The sequence below is a fragment of the Drosophila albomicans genome, chromosome X, assembly GCF_009650485.2.
Source record: "Drosophila albomicans strain 15112-1751.03 chromosome X, ASM965048v2, whole genome shotgun sequence".
NCBI lineage: Eukaryota > Metazoa > Arthropoda > Insecta > Diptera > Drosophilidae > Drosophila > Drosophila albomicans.
In genome coordinates, this window is record NC_047627.2 from 9,013,399 (window position 1) to 9,032,829 (window position 19,431).

General features: G+C 39.6%; 2 protein-coding genes across 2 annotated transcripts; both read left to right on the plus strand.

Moving 5' to 3' along the window:
* The first annotated feature begins 1,124 nt into the window (after window positions 1–1,124).
* LOC117567854 (uncharacterized) lies at window positions 1,125–3,267 on the plus strand. Its single transcript, XM_034248113.2, has 2 exons — window positions 1,125–1,158; window positions 2,756–3,267. The coding sequence occupies exons 1-2, from the start codon at window positions 1,125–1,127 to the stop codon at window positions 3,265–3,267; spliced, it is 546 nt and encodes a 181-aa protein (XP_034104004.2).
* A 1,552-nt stretch (window positions 3,268–4,819) lies between these two features.
* LOC117567832 (GATA zinc finger domain-containing protein 14-like) lies at window positions 4,820–18,807 on the plus strand. The gene is made up of 4 exons (XM_052003897.1): window positions 4,820–4,839; window positions 16,483–17,182; window positions 17,243–17,821; window positions 17,867–18,807. The coding sequence occupies exons 1-4, from the start codon at window positions 4,820–4,822 to the stop codon at window positions 18,710–18,712; spliced, it is 2,145 nt and encodes a 714-aa protein (XP_051859857.1). The 3' UTR covers window positions 18,713–18,807.
* The last annotated feature ends 624 nt before the right edge of the window (window positions 18,808–19,431 follow it).

A 19,431-nucleotide genomic window follows, 5' to 3' on the forward strand; every position in this document is an offset into this window, starting at 1 on the left:
ATTTGGGTCATTAAGTTTGTGTCGCACAGTGTAATAAATCTGTCAGCTCGTTGGCATTTACAACTTGAGCATTGTTAATGCTCAATGTTGTTGTTACAATTGTTGTTGTTGTTGTTGCTTTTGCTGCTTAGCTCTTGGCAACGTCATGTCAATTTTGATCCTTTGTGCTGAGTTCACGATTTGAACTGAACTTCGACTTTCGAGTCACTTGTATTTGCATGGGGTTGAGGTTGAGGTTGATTCTAAGGCTGAGGCTGAGGCTGAGGCGTTGAGTTTGATTTCATCAGCGGGGACTTTGATTTGCCACTGTGAGCGGCTTGTCTTGGCCTGTCGCTGATTTAAATTAAATTCGTCAGCAGCAACAGCAACGGCGACAGCAACTGCGGCATGTCAATGCCAAAGCGCAAAGCGCCAACAACAGCAACAACTCAAAAAGTAACAAAACAACCAACAGCAAATAAAAGCCTGTTCGCCATTTTGGCAACTTCCGGTTTGCTGTGTTGGTTGGCCAACTTTCTGTGTGCTATACATGTATGTGTGTATGTGTGCGGTACATAGTATATAGGATATATAGTATATATGGCAGCTAATATATGCGCGCTTTGGCAAGCCCAAACGCTTCATTAAAAGCAACTCACGACTCGCTGTTGAGGGAGCTGTGAGTTTCCCTCTCTTTCACTTTCTCTTTCTCTCTCTCTCTCTCTCTGTCTCTCTATCTCGCTCATTCTCTTTAAAGCCTTTGCCCATTTATCAACTAATGGCCAAGTTTGCGTGTGCTGTGCATAAAAACTAACTACATGCCGTCAAGTTTTTGCCGCTGCCGCTTAAGCTACTTAAAGTGAACTTTAAACATGAAACAAATCCCCAACGAGCGGAACTTTGGGGGCTGCCTGTCATTGCTGTTTTTTTTTCTCTCGATTTTGGAAGTAGGGGAGCGGGGGATAAAAGTAAAGTTGTAGCTTAAGTAAATAGGAAAAGAAACAGGCGCAAAGAACACGTTGATACTTGCCAAAGAAAAAATGTGTCCACCTCAGTCTTCAGTCTGCAGTCAGCAGCATCAACATCAACAACTCAATAAGTTCGTGGAGCACGTTAAACGTTTTTAAATTCAATTTGCAAACTTGATGGCTAATGATGGTGACGATGACAATGACGATGGTGAGGATGATGATGATGATGATGATGTTGGAGCAACAGCCAATCAAGCAACCAAGTGGCCACACTTGAATTGACAAGCATAAAGTACTAGTATAAACGTGGTCAGCTGAGAAGAGTTGCATGTGTTCACTCTTTCTCTCTCTCTCTCTTGCTTTCTTTATCCATTTCTCTATTTTATGTATGTTGCTTGGCAGGTGCTTTTAATGGCCGAATAAGTACAAACTTTAAACATGTCAAACGTCATCGATGCTAGATTATCGAGCTCATCGCTCGGCTGCATCTTGCATCTCTTGCTTGCATCCTTGTGCTTTTGCTGCTGTTTAATAAATGATTTCAGTATCCGTAAAATGCGTTTCTGCCGAGTTGTTACATCCACCTTTTGCTGGCGCTCGCTCCATGACATTTACAAAACTTTTGAAATATGAACTTGTGCCAATAATTCCTTCCCACTCTCCCGTACTTTCTCTCCTTCTCTGTTTCTCTCTCGCTCTTTCGCAAGTCAGTAAGTAATGTAAGTAAGCAGTCGATGACACAGCAACTCGACCGTTTCTACTTTCAGTTCCGCTTCAAGCTGCAGTTGCAACTCCAGCTTCAACTCCACCTGCAGCTGCTGCACAAAATGTTCAGGGTGTCATCTATCAACAATTTGTACATCCTTTTTATGGCACTAAGGTGTTTGCTTATCGCCATAACTTTAGTAAGCGTTTTTCACTCCGTTAAGTCCTTGCTGCAAACCAACCACATTAAAAGTTCGCAATATTTATGCGAAAATCGACAACGCAAAAGTTCCAAAAGCAGTTGTTAATATTTTTTAAAATTTCGTCTCCAAATAAATAAACATTGCCGTAAAAAACTGACTTGAAATTCAAAGAACAAAAGCTTTCTTTTTTATTTATTAAGTGTAAATTCTGTGCAAATATTTAATTGCAAAAATTACTGTAATTTTCAGAAAATAAAGGCAAAAGGCTGTTGCAGTAATTAATGAATTAAGCATATTTTATGAATAATAGTACACTGTTTTGCTTTTATTAAATTAAATTGCGGTTATCTCAGAGTTAATTATTTATGAAGTGTAAAATCTGTACAAACTTCGCATTCAAAAATGGAGAAATATACGAAACCTCATTTATGTAACCAAATCTTTAAATGAAATGGCAATAATTGTAGCAACAATATAGTGATAAAAATATAATGATAAAATAGTAAAGAAGTATACTTTGTAGTTTGTATCGGTATACCAAATATCACCTTCAGCATATTAATTGGGTGTATTTTAAGAATAATACCGCGCTGGTTTGCTCGACAAGCTTTTTTTATGTATTAAGTGTAATTTGTGCAAACAATTGCCAATTCCAAATATATCAAAGAATTTAAATGCATCGGCAAATGATGTGCATACTAAAGACTAAACTGCTTGTCAAATATTTGCTTTGACTATCAATAAAATGAATTTGATGTGCTTGACTAGCAAATGACAAAACTGAAAATCAAAAATTTCAACAGCTTTTTTTCATTTTATTTTTTATTAACTTTCTAATAATGATTGCCTTCACTTTGATGCTTTTAGTTTGTCTGCTTTTTGGATGCCTTCTTGCAGCACAGCAGCAAATATCGGTGAAGCCTCGCGATAGTTGTCAGCATCTGCTCAATGGACGTGTGGCCTTGCATTACATTTGCCACAGTTACATTAATGAGGAGATCTTCGTGAAGACACGTTCGAACCTAATCAAAAAAGGCGATCCCATGACGCTGTTCATCGATGATAGCCAAACAATATTTTTTGCCACCATGGAATCATCGTTACATTCGTGCATCAAGCTACTCATCTTACAGCGCAATGTGGTGCAATGCTTTGAGGCTGCCACACAATCGATAATCCAATTTAATCGATCGCAACTCTATTGCTTTCCCTATCATCTATATATTGCTGATATGGCGATGGACAATTGTGACGTAGCCAATCGGAAGTTTCACAGAGCCATCGTTGGCAAGACGTCGCGGGCAGCTTTGCACATTGCGATAGATCAAAAGATGTCTCGAGGCGTGGTGAATACACAAATCGAGAGGCTAAAGTTGCTGCTCACAGTGTTGCTACTCTTCCGAGTTTAACTATCTGTTTATTTAATCAATAAAACCCAAAATGTTCGCCATATTTCGTTGGTCAGTTCACTCAATTTACTGCCACTACTTGGCCATCGACATCTTGTTGTTCTTCGAGTTATTCGTGTTCTTCTTCTACTGACTAGCAGCATCGACCACATTTGGTCACACCGCACGTATCAATCAGGATGGCATCCTGTCGAGCACATAATACAATATGCTGTGTATATTTTGGTTTGGCATCACAATCAATTTATTTGGCAACCGTATTACATACACACACACACATATATATGTATATAGAGTAGTTGAGGATAATGCAATTATTATTTCCTGCTGCATAAATTGATGCCATCACCTCGCTCTCTCTTTGGCTGGCCAACCAATTGACGGGTCATAAAGTGCATGTGTCCTTGTGTGCGAGTCAGGTGCAAAAGCCACAACCACAGCCCATTAATTGCCATGAAATTTACAAGAGGCGCCCCCAAACAAACAGCCAACAACCAAGAACCAACAACCAACAACCAACAACAACGACAGCCTCAAGTTGATCAAATCTTCGACTACAAATAGATTTTTCCCCGCCTGCCGCCTGCTTTCTCCCACTTTTCCCCACTTTCCCCCACTTTTCTACTACTCGTACAAATGACCCATAATTGTCACATAAACTGAGCCTCAGTTTATTCCCTTTTTCTCCTTTTTACTTTTTTGTGGAGCACACACACGTTGACTTTTGTTCCGAGTCAACAGTGTGGAAAGGCACAAAACAAGCACCAAAAAAAAAAAAAAAAAAGAATAAAGAAAATAGGAAGAGGAAGAGGAAGAGTGGAAAGGGGAAAATGGAATCTCTTCCCAGGCAGCGTGAAAAATTCATTTAAGCAGTCGGTAAACTGCGCTCTCATATATCATAGACCAGGTCAGAGCCCAGAGGTAGACCGCAACCAACAACAACAACAACAGCAAGGAGAAAGCATAAAGGATTTTGGCTAGCAGCCTAAGGCTCTCACTCTTTCTGCCCTTTGCTCTCCATCTCCCTCTATCTCTCTCTCTCTCTCTCCTTCTTGCTCCTTGTGGCTAGGCGCGCGCGTTTTGGTTCATAAATCATTAGGCTCGATTGTGTGTCCAACACGTTCTTGTTTCTAGCCCATGTTTGTTAGCCAGTCTCCTCGTTTCTTTGCCGTGGGTGGCCCTTTATATATTGCTGCCCTGGCACACACTAAATTAATAAAGCATTTGCTATCTGCGTCGTCCCCCCAAAAACTGTGGCCCCCTCTCCTCATCTTTGGCACACACAAAAAAAATAGCAATGAAAAAATTGCAGCTCAAAAAAGATAATAAGCAATGAATTATCCTACACGCAACGAGTATCAAAATTAACCTGCCTGCTTTACTCACACACACACACACACACACACGCACATGATGAGTGTGTTACAGCATGTGCGTGTGTGAGTGTGTGTGTGTGTAGTAGAATTTATCGCACGATACGCCTGATACTGAGAGTTGTAATTTTTCATGAACGCACACAGCGAAACACACACACAAACAGATGACGATGAAGATGACGCTGTACGGAGAGGAGTGAGAGGGCAAAAGAGTGAAGAGCTGTTAGAGTACAGACGTACAACGTACAGAGAGCACTAGATGGATATGGAGCGACAATGCCAACGATGTGGATGACTTTGAGCCATCGCCAAGGAGGCGCCACAAACGACAGCACAACGTGCGCGTCGTCCACCCGACAAAAGAAGTGTAGCCAAAGAGAGGCAACTAAAAAGCAAATGCCAAGATGCTCCACCGATGGCGGCAAATTTAAATTTATAACAATGCCGTCGTCACTTTCAATTAAACGGACAATTACTTACGGTTGAAAATGGCTCAGACGTTATCATCAATTCTGATTTAATTACTCTCAATCTTCAAGTGAAATTACTCGAGTAATTATTGCACGCGAACGTGTGAATATGCATATTTCGGAAAATATAATGTTATGAAGAAATCCATTAATATTGCTTAAATCTTAAAGTTAATCGTTCAAGTTATGTGTGTATCTGCTTGTTAGATAAATCGCTACTTGACTAATATAATTTTAATTTATACAAATGTAACATTTCATTTTGATAACTATACATTATAATAATTATAGCCGAAGGCCTTTCCAGCCAGTGCTTTAGAAATACGCTAATTTAAGTTTTAATTATATCTAACCTTTAAAAATACATAAATAATAATTATAGAGTTTATAAATCAATGTCATTTTTTAAAGCACTTATTTTATTGTAATGAAATTAAAATGTTATTGCTTAAAAAGCCTTGTCATTGCTTTCAATAAACTTAATCATTTAGTATTTAGTATTTAGAATTTAGTATTTAGAATTTAGTATTTAGTATTTAGTATTTGGTATTTAGTATTTAGTATTTAGTATTTAGTATTTAGTATTTAGTATTTAGTATTTATTAACTTGAACTGCTGCTTAAAGAACTATCTCCTTTTGTTTTTCTAATGTATTTATTTGAACTTGAATTGGTGCTTAGAAATATGTATTTCGCCTGCTTCCTGCTTGCTATTAATGTCTTCATTTATAGTCGTATTTTAAGTATGCTTCTCTAATGCTCGTATTATTTTGTTGCCAAGTTCTTTGGCTGTTGCTTTATTGAGATCATTCCAGCTGAGTTTGCCGCCTGTTGTTTGCACTCGCATGTGTTATTTATCAGGTGTGTGGGCGAACGTGCGTGTATAGGAGTGAATGTTGGTGTACTATATGCTGGTGTGTGTGTGAAATCCAAGTAAGCACTTCATGAAAGGATAAGCTGTTTTTGTTTTTGCTGGCAACACTTTACCGTCGCGAATGCAGCACAGCACAGCACAGCTCAGCACAGCACACACGGCACATTATGCAAGATTAATTTGTGATGTCGTTATAAATAAAAGCTCGAGCATTTTATAACTCGCCTCAACTTGTCTAAATGGCGGCCACGCATACAATTGCCAACGGTTCTCATTTTAAACCAAACTTGAACTCTTTTTCCCTTTCTCTCTCTTTCGTTCTGTATTTTTTTTTGCTGGCCAGTTGTGGCATCTTGCTCTTGCCACATTCCACATTCAACTCGTACTCGTTGTCATTCTATGTGTGTGTGTGTGTGCGGGGAATGTGTGTAGTGTCCACGTTGTGGCACTGTCGACATTGCGGTCTGTTAGCTCTGTTAGGTAATATGTGGTATTTAGATGCACGAACGGGGTAGAAAATAACGGGGTGAAAGGACAACGTCAATGGCCAACGGCATGAGCGAAAGAATAATGTTGCATTTTATTTCTCTCGACAGTAATTCGCGCACGGAAAGCGTTTTGTTCACATAATCGGATTTGCAGCCAACGAACACACAATGACAACGAGTCACATTTGGTTCTCGTGCTGAAAGAAGTCACATTTATTTTTTATTCATTTATCGTTATGCTCCAACTAAATGTTTAGACAGAGAAAGGGAGATAGCAGCATCTGCTCTGTCAATGTCCGGTTGGGGATATTCGAGTACTTGCATCACTCAATTACACTTTTGCCGAAACAAAACATTCAATTAAAGTAAGCATCTTTAACTTGACTCGCTGTTCTTGCCACGCCTTTCTCGTCTACTTGCAGTAGATTAGCTTTCTCAAGAACGTCTCTTAATGGACACGTTGACAGTTGAAGGATTTACTAATAGGGATGTCATTATTATAAAAGCTCTTCATTGGAGTGCAGATTAATATGCATTTATACAAGCTAAGCAAACATTTTATGCTGGCTGTAATTTAATGCTTGCTTTCAAGGACACAATCTTTAAATATTAAGTAGTTAAAACTGATCAATAAATAAATTCTTAATATAGGGAAAGTAATAATAATATTTTCAAATAATTAAAAATAAGTAGAAATTTCGAGTTTACTATGGTTACCTATTGTCAATTTTTGGTAGAATGCCAACGGATTAGGCTTGTTAAATGAAGCAGACGGTAGACGCATTTAGCTGAATTATCCATATGTTGATTTGCCACAATTGCATGCAACTAAATTGTTGTTCGGCGCATTTAATATGCACTCGACGCATTCAAAATTAACAAGAATTCCGACAATAATGCCAACAACAATGCAGCCATGTAATATGTAATGGGTGGGGAAGAGAAGGGGATGGAAACGCGAAGCGTCGCGTTGAAAAATGCAATGCATTTTCAAATACATATCGAAATGCGTTTGGATTGTCTGGGCAAACATTCGTGTATGCATAAATGAATAACTGAATAACAATGCGAGCACTCACTATAGACCATATATAATAAAGTATGCAGGGGTTGCAACAATATAGTTTTAATTTAAGGCCAAGACAAACGATGAAGGGAAGGGTCAAAGGACTAAACGGGCTATCTCAGCAGCGTTCATTCAATTAGCCCAAGTGAGGATATCAATCAACGCGTGCTCTTTGCACTATAATCAATAGCCGAGTGTGAGTTACGCTGTCCCTCTCTCTCTCTCTCTCGCTCTCGCTCTATCGCTCTCTCTTTCTCTCACTGTGCACTTCGAGTAAATGAGCGACAGTTAGTTTAGGGGAAAGAGAGACGACAGCTGCAAGCCATTTTGCTGGACCACCTGGCGACGACCTGAAGGCACATTCAGCACTTTTGCAATTGCCTTGGCGAAGGACAATCTATTTGGATGAGCTTGGCAAGCTGAACAAACTTAAACTCATTCTCCATCGCTCTCTCTGTCTCTGTCTCTGTCTCTACTCTCTACTCTCTATTCTCTGCTCTATGTTACCTGTTGTTCTTGTTGCATTTATCAATTTGTTTGCACACTCATCAATATGTTGCCTGGCACATTGCTTGTCCATGTGTGTGTATTTTTCATTAACCTGGCAATGAGCGAGGATGCTTTGAGTTGGCTGCGGCTTTAATTAAATGTGCATGAAATTTGTGGCTAGTTGTTGACGAGCGTAATGCAATCAAATCCACTTTTTAGCTAGTTTGTAGTGATACGTATGCGCTTGATTAAGCACATTGTAAAGAGTTTTTCACCCATTAAGAAACTTCTTTTCGCCCCATTTTCATTGCAACATTAAATCATATTATAGTAAAATGGCGTATTATAGCTTTGAGAACCTTTTCAACATTTTGAACAATTCAATTTGCTTAAATTGAGCGACAACAACAGTAAAAACAGACCATAAGTAAAAGTTGGAAAACGCTCAACTATGAAAGTACTTTAAAGTTGTCACACTTGTCTTCCTTTTCCCTTTTCTCTCTCTCCCTCTCTCTCTCACTCTCTCTCTCTCTCTGACACGGACATCATAATAAGTTTTTCACTCAGCTGCTGTCGCGGGTATATGCATTAGACTCCATGCTCTAAACTTTTATCTAATTAATTTTATAAGTCAAAAAAGACTGCGTTACTTGGCAGCGTCGCGAAAGTTAATCAATTCAACTACTACACATTCTGCGTAAACAATATGACAACAAAAGGCAAAAATTTGTGAACATTTTGGTTTATTGCGAAAACACAAAGTTTGTTTTAGACTTTAGTCAAACATCTAAGTGTCTAGCAAATTATCTAAGGAGTTAAGGCTTATGAACAGTTCTCTTTACTCTTCCCTTACTCTAATATATCCATTTCTAATAAAACGGGTAAATAAAAAAAAAAATGTATGAACAAAAATATACATTTAGAATGATATAAATAAAGCTGTTATTAAAATGTATTTTAATGATGATTGGTATGATATTAAACAATGCTTTTTTATTATGATATATTAAGTGAGAGTTAACAACACAAATGGAAGATTCATTAATCTTAACTTATAACAAAATTTCATAATTTGTTTGAGCAAAGTAATCATCGAAAACTTCAGTATTTATTCGGCTATAATTTCCTTAACAATATAAAGTATCCTTTAGCTCGGCATTTCCTTTTAGCCTGCAGATATTTTTCGTTTGTTTTTCTTTATGCACTGTTATCCCTTCGTTTTGATCATTGAACAACATCAAGAGGGATGCCGATGTTGTGTTTGCTTGCGTGTATAAGTGCGGCAAATCGCTTGTTATTGTTGTGTGCATTGTGCAACAAATTCTTTCTCTCTCTTTCTCTTTCGCTCGGCCCTTCCCCCGGCAATTGCTGTGCTCCCCTCGCTAAAAGTCCCTTGAGTGCAATTGCAAAAGTTTAATTGCTTGACTTCGCCAGTTCTTTTGTGCTAAAGCTGTCCAGCTTGTTGGCTTTGGCAGCGTATTTCGTTTCGGCTGCTTCAGTCCGATACTGTTCGTGGTCAGCTCTCTCTTTCACTCCCTTGATCCCTCTCTTTCCCTCTCTCTCTCTCTGCCTTGGCCACACACTTCATTCAAGCAGTTGTTTTTTTGTTTGTTTTTTGGGGCAAAACTTTTCTATGCTGCAATCGTGCATCTGGCGAAAATTTAAAGAAAACAAAATGCAAAACACAAAACGTGACAAAGCAGCGGCAAAATGCGAGCAGAAAATAGCAAAATAATAAAATAGCAAAATACAAAAATACGAAATACAAAATATATGTGCAACTGCAACATGAAATGCAACAAATTGAAATAATTGTACAAGTATAGGAGAAATATGTAGCATATACTATGTTATATGTATATGCAGCAACGACACAACAGAAGCCAGAACCTAAAGCCTAGAGTCTAGATCCTAGAATTCGAGGCCGGGCAGGACAAGTACCGAGTCCGGGTAATAATAAAAACTAACAACTTGCAAATTTGCATGGGAAAAACAACGCGACGGCGACGGCTGCATGTGAAAAATGGAAAAGCTTGAAAAGCAAAAGCAACGGCAACAGCAACAGCAACAGTAAACAAAGCACAAGAGCAACTGCAATTATTTAACAATTTGTACGGCCGAAGTGCTTCAAACTTTTGCTTAAATAATGTGTACTGAATTGTTGTAGACTTTTTTTTTCGTTTTTCCATTTTTTTTTTTTTTTTGTATTTGTTCTATTTACTTTTGTTTTCTTCTCTCTGTTTTGATATTTGTTGTTCTTCACTTTTTGTTGTGCACATATTTTTCTCTTCTTCTCTCCCTCTCTCTCTCTCATTGTTTTATTGACATTTTCAGTGTAGGAAAATGACTTTTGAAAATTCTTTTCATAGTATTCTGATCAGAAAGCAACTGCTTTACGCTCGGACAATGTCTTTGTGTATATTTTCAAAAATGAGCCACATATTCGCATTTTTCTTTTGTTTAACATATGTTAGAATTTTCATTATTTTCATAAAGCAAACAAATATTTAAATCTTAATTGCAAAGCGGCAAAATAAGGCCAAAGTTGTCAGATAATAGAAAAGTAAAATGTATTTCTTCATACGCAAATCGTATTGTAACTAAGCTCCAAAATTCGTAGTGCAGTGCATCAATGTAATATGCTTTTGCTTTGGCTTTGGCTCTGGCACTTCATACATCACAGGTTATAGCCCTCTTTAGCTGTTTAGCTACTGTTGCCTTAGAGTTTTTGCAGCTTTAGCTTCTTTGTTTTTCAGTTTTTTGTCATGCCCCATTGCATTATGCGATCGCACAAATCTTAAGCTGTTGGGTTTGCTAAACCAACTCGTTTGTTTGCTTGCTGCTTGGCTCTGCCTGTCCATGTCCATGTTCCATGTTCCTGTCTAGTCTCTTGTTTACAGATTGTCCCTCTCCGCCTTGTCGCCTCTCTCTCTCTCTCTCACTATAGCTTGCTTGCTTGCCGGGGCAGAGAATTCAAACTCAAACTCAAACTTTGTCCGGCAGCGTCAGCTTTGCAGTGATTTTGTTATTCTTGTAAAATATGAGCTTGAATTAGGCACACACACACACACACACACACACACACACACACAAACATACACGCCAATCACGTTTGCAAAAACACACACCAAGTCACACATGGCAACACAATACTGCACAGTGGTGCAAAGAGATTTGTTTTCTTTCTTAAGTTTAGCGAAATTAAGTCCCACAATATTTATATAATTATCTGTATTTTTTTCGAATTTTTCCCTTTGCACCAATCAATATTAATAATTGCATTTAAGTGCACATTTCACATAGCTGCATATATTAAATCAAAGTCAAATCAGTTGCGAAAAGTCCCAAAATATTTAAAAAATTATTTTAGTTCTTTTTTTTTATATTTTTTCTTTAACACTATTTGATCAACAACAAAATTAACTAAAAATTAAGTTCCATATCAAAAATTGCATTGAATTTCATATTTTAAATAGCTGCATATATTAAAAAGAAAAATAAATTGCTGAAAGTAGTTTCAATTGCTTTAACTTTAAGTTGGCAATAAAGTCTAAGCTGTAAGGTGTAACAAAAACAACTGCGAACTGTTCAAATTCCCAATTTACTTGCCCATTTCAGTTAAGGGCATATTAAATTCAATTATTTTTGTTGAAGATCAACTGCATTTTTGTTGAAAATTTGTATATTATTAATAATATATTAATGTTATATTGTTAGTTTAATGGTTAAAGCTGCGGCTAATTGCAGATATTTTTCGATGCACTGCAAATGCGGTTGGTACCACTGTGCGGTGTGTGCAGACATACAAATTTGCGCAAAGTTTTATATTTTCTTGCCTGAAGATTTTGGCCAGCATTTTCTATATATGAAGCCAAGAGCTGATAAAAAAACATGTGAAGTGTAAAACCTACAAGCACCGGCATTTCCCTGCTGTGTGACAGCCATAGAGCTGGAGTACGAGAAGCGGGTACAGAGAGGGAGAAAGAGAGAGGGGGAGAGAGAGAGAGGAGAGTGGTTCACAGAAGGCGCCCAAGAGCACATATGTTCTGGTCCTGTCGGGATTTGCTCTTTCTGGCGTGACACTGAAGGTGTGTTTGTCAAATGTGCACTCATTTTGTTGAAAAATTGAAGTATATGCATGACTGCTCTAGTGCCCATGTCTGTGCGTGTGCCTATGTGGGTGTCACACTCTTTCTGCGTGCGTGTCCTCGAGTGTGTGTGTGTGTGTGTGTGTGTGATAAACAAAGCTTGAGGATGTGTGAATCCTTTTAGTGTCTTTGCAGATTTTCTTAGATTTCCGGTCACTTCCCTAATGAGTTTTACAATGTGAAGCATAGAAAAATTTGTTGACACAACAGTGCCACGCACACCACATCGCACACACACACATACACACATACAAACACACACAGAGAGTTGTAGTAGGCTTAATTTAATTTCCATTTTCATATGCATGCAACAAATTGCCATTGAGCCAAGTCCTTGTTTGTCTTCATCTCTGTCCTTATCGCTGCCATTGTGCTCCTCATCTCTGTGTCTATGTTTGTCTTTGGGTTTTCGGGTCTTGGCTGGTCTAAGCTATCATTTGTGCATATTACGACGAGGCCAAAAGTTTGCGACGCACTAGTCAAGTTGACGGCATTTAAGTGCTTAATTTACGTTGCTCAAATTCAGTTAGCAGCACTTCACTTGCATTAGTCCTCCATCTCGCCTCGAAGCTCGCAGCCAGACTCAGAATGACGCAAAGAAGACTGCAACTAAGAGTCTGGTCGTATCTTGAGGGAGTGTGCCAGGAAGAAGAATTTCAAGTAGCTCATAGATAATTAGACATGTTTTTCCATGTTTGCCACTCAAGTGCCTATTAGCTGATAAGCATTTAAATTGCGTCTAATTTGCAGCCGCTTGTCAACGCAAATTGAGTGCAATTGCTCTGCCGACTCGACTCAGATCATACAACACATTGTCTGGCCGGCCACAACAGCTGACAACAGTGTGCAAAGTAAAGTTTATTTGCTAATTATTTATTACATGTTTAATTCTTGCAGGCGTTCAAAGATGTACAAAACGTTTTTAGAGAAAAAGTAATTGAAAATTGTAAAGATTTGGTTTCAAATTGTACAAGTAATTTTATAGTATTTTCGTAATTATATAACATCTTAATTGCTTTACAGCAATTGTTATTCAATTTCAATTGTATTCTTTAAACAATTAAGAGAGCTACAGTCGAGTGTCGACTTTGAGATACCTGAAACGCAAGACAATGCGGAATTAATTAATATACTTAATTCATATACAATAAAAATACTAAAAAAATATACCCTGTGCTATATTTGGGATAGTAATATAGTATTATATTATACTACAGAATGTAGAATATACCAGATTGTGAGCCAAAGTAACTAACATCCGTAGTAAGTGTGTTGTGTTCGCTGTTATTAAATTTAGAGCAAATGCATCCAATTTGTAGATTCGCATTTTAATACTGAATTTTTATTTTATTTCTTTGAACATTTCAATTGTATTCTTTAGAATACCTAACGAATTTCTCATTTATTTATTTTTACAGTGCTTGTTATTCAAAATAAGTTCAACAAATTTAAAAAAACAGACTTAATGCTTTGTCTGCCATTTCGGGTTAATGACTTCAAGTAAATCACAGTACATATAGTTGAAAAATATTAGGTCGCTGCGACAATGTAAGACCACAAATCTCATTCCAATCGGGATAAGCAGTGCGAATGTGAACGCGAATGCGAATGTGAATGCCAATGGCAACTGCCATCGATTACCGGTGTCACGCGGCGTATGAGTAATTCAACAATAACTCAAATGGTACGTGGCAAATGGCTTAGTCGCGCACAATTGAGCCGAATAAACGAGAATGAGACCCACCGACTACCTCAACCATGAGTTGATGTTTGGAATGCACAAAATACGACAGAAAATACTCGCAGTAAAGGCGAAATAAAATAATTTATGCATAACAAAAACAGCAACAACAAGATTGTCGAGCTTTTTGCAACAATTGTGCACAAAAGTTTTGTACAAATCGAACATTTTATTATTTGCACTTTAAATAATAAATTGTAATTTATGGCGAGCATTTAAGTCCAACCAATAGAGAGAGAGAGAGAGAGAGAGAGAGAGAGAGAGAGAGAGAGAGAGAGAGAGTTCTCAGTAAATGCAGAGTTGCAGGCAATTTATGGACGATGCAAATCAAATACTTTAAAACTGGCGTGAATTGAAATGTGGCAAATAAACTGATAAGCTGCGATAAGAATAAATAAATGCTAAAAAGAATTAATTAATTATGGCAAACCTTAATGATTCTGATTGATTTTTTAATTAAAACGTCAATGAACAAAATGCCAGTTCGATTGAATCTTTATTTTTTATGAATAATTCATTCCGATTTATGCAGAGATTGTGTGTGAATAAATTTTCTAGTATTCAATAATGATTCGATAGGGTATTCAATGTTCATATATAATTTGCTGCACTTTTGCCTACATGTTTTGCTGCATAAATTGAGCAGAAGCGAGCGAAGAGGCGTTGCATAAATCTTGACTGCAACAGCCACATTTAATTACGGAAGTTTAGTTGCTAGTTGCGGGACGTGCCAAACACACAGCGCCAACAACTGTTCCGAAAATCAGTGACATTTTATGCTCCAAAATTATGAGGCACACACATCTACACACACACACACATACATACACAATTGCAGAGGCACGCCCCCTTTTTAGGCCCAGTGGCATTTTACAGCGCACAGGATTTTTATCGGCTGCCAAATGGCCGACACTTGGCTACTTGTTCACTCAGTCAGTTCCGCAATTGTCCGTTTCTCCAGTTGTTCACTTGTCGTCCTGCCGTCCCATGTTGGCCAGGGGCCTAACACATCCTGGCGCGGCCATAAAGCGACTCCTTTTCGGGGTTTCTTTTTTTTTTGGTTTACTTATTGACCAGGAACGGGCAACTGAAACACGCTCGCAGCGTTTTTCCCACTCCTCGAAAAATCAGTTAACAGCCAATTTCAACTATTTTACAGGCTGCGTTCGCCAATGCCAAATGGCAAATGCGAAATGGTTTGGAGCCAAATGTCAATACCATCAGCTTGCTTCAACGGTCTCAAGTCGTGAAAATAACCAACAGCAGGGGCCAAAAACTCACCCAGTAATGGGAATGGATACGAGTTGTTTTTGGTGAGCGGGGGGAAATGGAGATGGAAATGAAAATGTCCAAATGGGGGAAAATGGGCGAACCTAACTAAGACATTATCAATACACAAATCTATGCAACTGATTCTACAAGCCACTTTCCGGTTGGCCACGGCGTAAGCTTGTTGTTGTTATTTTCCAAATACCAACAAAGCATGCTTAAACACGTTCAGACAAGTAGCACGCAAAGATTAAAGAATTACTTTGCAGTAAGTGCAATATATATATATTGTATATATATTCTTGACCAGGGTCAACAACCGAAACGTTATTGCCATGTCAGTCTGTATGAACAACTAGATCTAAAATACTATAAGAGATAAAGATATAATTTTATCAACAGCAGTTGTTATGTATGCATGTAAAATAACAACTCCAGTATTTATGATTCCTGAAAATTTTGTTGCGATAGGATACAAATTGTAGAAGTTATCAAAAAATACTTTTAATGGGCAAAAAACGCCTACTTTCTAGGGGTCTTAGTTGGTTTGGCTGACAATTCGGTATATCTTGCACTGTATGGTATATTTTGCATGTAGTAGTATATCAACATACCAAAGATACTATTGGTCTTCGTTGCTTTTGCTGAGATTCTGGTATATTTTGAATGTATTAATATATCTAAAATAGTATTTGCTAGTAAACGTTTCTTAGATAGCCACAACTTTACATAATGTGATCAACTATTCTGAGTTATTGTGTAAGCTACATTTACCATCAATTATCTAAGAGCACATTCTTTTCACAAACGCCAATTACTTATGGGAAAATGTGTGTTTCTGTAAATCATTTTGTGGGTTGACCATGCTTTCAAGTAAGTACTTTCATTTTTCATGGCTGCGTGTCTTTAAGGAAATGTTTGTCAAACGATCTTCAATGATATCCAAGCACTTGCAGTTAATTTGCTAATGGCCATGACAAGACTGACATGAAGTTGTACCAACATGTTTAAGCCAAACATGACCAACAAGTGCTTGCAAGAGATAACAACTCCATGGCTGACTATATAAAACGAGACGAAGTTTCTGACCGTCATTCAGTGGTGAAGCGAAAGCTGGCATTTTATTATCAATTAACAGAAACACATATATAATTGCTAAAATGAGAGCTTGTAAGTTCTCCTCGTTTCTACGAACAAAAGCACTCGACAGTAACTATCTGCATTTATCCTTGCAGACAACCAATTGCTGTTCGCAGCAATGATTGTACTGTCTGCATTTGCAGCATGTACTGAAGGTCATCCCCACGTTTTGGAAGCGGAGAATCCGCCGTGCGATCACGAAACGACTACTCCACCCTGTACCACGACACCACCCTGTACTACAACGACAACTTGCACAACAACACCCTGTACAACAACACCACCCTGTACAACAACACCACCCTGTACAACAACACCACCCTGTACTACAACGACCCCTTGCACCACAACAACCTGCACTACAACAACCTGCACCACAACAACCTGCACCACAACAACATGCACCACAACAACTTGCACAACAACACCCTGTACAACCACACCACCCTGTACTACAACCACCCCTTGTGCGCATCAAGATACAACACCACCCTGTACAACAACACCACCCTGTACAACAACACCACCCTGTACTACAACAACCTGCACCACAACAACCTGCACCACAACAACGTGCACCACGACAACATGCACCACAACAACCTGCACTACAACAACCTGCACCACAACAACCTGCACCACAACAACATGCACCACAACAACTTGCACAACAACACCCTGTACAACAACAACTTGCACAACAACACCCTGTACAACAACACCACCCTGTACAACAACACCACCCTGTACTACAACCACCCCTTGCGCGCATCAAGATACAACACCACCCTGTACAACAACACCACCCTGTACTACCACACCACCTTGCACTACAACAACCTGCACCACAACAACCTGCACCACAACAACGTGCACCACGACAACATGCACCACAACATCCTGCACTACAACAACCTGCACCACAACAACCTGCACCACAACAACATGCACCACAACAACTTGCACAACAACACCCTGTACAACAACAACTTGCACAACAACACCCTGTACAACCACACCACCCTGTACAACCACACCACCCTGTACTACAACCACCCCTTGCGCGCATCAAGATACAACACCACCCTGTACAACAACACCACCCTGTACTACCACACCACCTTGCACTACAACAACCTGCACCACAACAACCTGCACCACAACAACGTGCACCACGACAACATGCACCACAACAACCTGCACTACAACAACCTGCACCACAACAACCTGCACCACAACAACATGCACCACAACAACTTGCACAACAACACCCTGTACAACAACAACTTGCACAACAACACCCTGTACAACCACACCACCCTGTACAACCACACCACCCTGTACTACAACCACCCCTTGCGCGCATCAAGATACAACACCACCCTGTACAACAACACCACCCTGTACTACCACACCACCTTGCACTACAACAACCTGCACCACAACAACCTGCACCACAACAACGTGCACCACGACAACATGCACCACAACAACCTGCACCACAACAACGTGCACCACAACAACATGCACCACAACAACGTGCACAACAACACCCTGTACAACAACACCACCCTGTACAACAACACCACCCTGTACTACAACGACCCCTTGCGCGCATCAAGATACAACACCACCCTGTACAACAACACCACCCTGTACTACCACACCACCTTGCACCACAACAACCTGCACCACAACAACCTGCACCACAACAACGTGCACCACGACAACGTGCACCACGACAACGTGCACCACAACAACGTGCACAACAACACCCTGTACAACAACACCACCCTGTACTACAACGACCCCTTGCGCGCATCAATATACAACACCACCCTGTACAACAACACCACCCTGTACTACCACACCACCTTGTACCACAACAACCTGCACCACAACAACATGCACCACAACAACTTGCACAACAACACCCTGTACAACAACAACTTGCACAACAACACCCTGTACAACAACACCACCCTGTACAACAACACCACCCTGTACTACAACGACCCCTTGCGCGCATCAAGATACAACACCACCCTGTACAACAACACCACCCTGTACTACCACACCTCCTTGCACCACAACAACCTGCACCACGACAACATGCACCACAACAACTTGCACAACAACACCCTGTACAACAACAACTTGCACAACAACACCCTGTACAACAACACCACCTTGTACCACGACAACATGCACCACGACAACATGCACCACGACAACATGCACCACAACAACTTGCACCACGACAACATGCGCCACATCAACAGTCCGCTCTGCCGCAGCTATAATCGAAGCCACAACAACAGTCCGCTCTGTCGCAGCTGTAGTGCAAGCCACAGTGTCGTATCCAGAGCTGTTGTCAGCCGATGATTGCATGAACGTGGCTGATGGAACAGTCCTGACGGATCCGAAACATTGTCGTCGCTACTTCGTGTGCCGCAAGAATCAGCCGAAGCGCAAGATGTGCCCAACTGGTCAATGGTATGACCGTGAGGCCAAGAATTGCCTGAAACGCAAGTTGGTGCGAAACTGCCCGATTCGTCGCAATTAAGATGTGCACACTGAATGCGTAGAATACGGAGGAGCACCCTGTGCAGTGGGATAACAGAAGAACGCTGGAGCTGATAACCCAAAGCACAGGGTGCTCTTAACCAAAAAAAAATTCTTAAACAAACGCACAAAGTACATTCTATTATATACAGTTCCAACTTCAGATGTTTTCCGCCTTTTTTTTTTGCCCCATCTACCCAATTAAACTGTAAGCTGAGAATAAATGATTCAATACTTGCTCAAGAGTACGAGTTGAGGCCATTGCCATTGCCATTGCCATTTGCAGGACGCTGATAAATAGTGCCGTTTACTGGTATATTAATGTCGTTTTTGTTAATAGAAATCCAGAGCTAAGCTCACGATTAAGCTGTCTGCCAGACAGTCAGTCAGCCAGCCCATAAGTTGTCCAAAGTGGCCGTGATGATGGGAGGCTGAGAAGTGGACTCATATGAATTGCTATCAATTTAGTGTGGGAGAGAGAGAAAAGTTTTTGAAGCCGAAAAGGACTTTCAATCAACCAACAAATGGCAAAGGCAAAA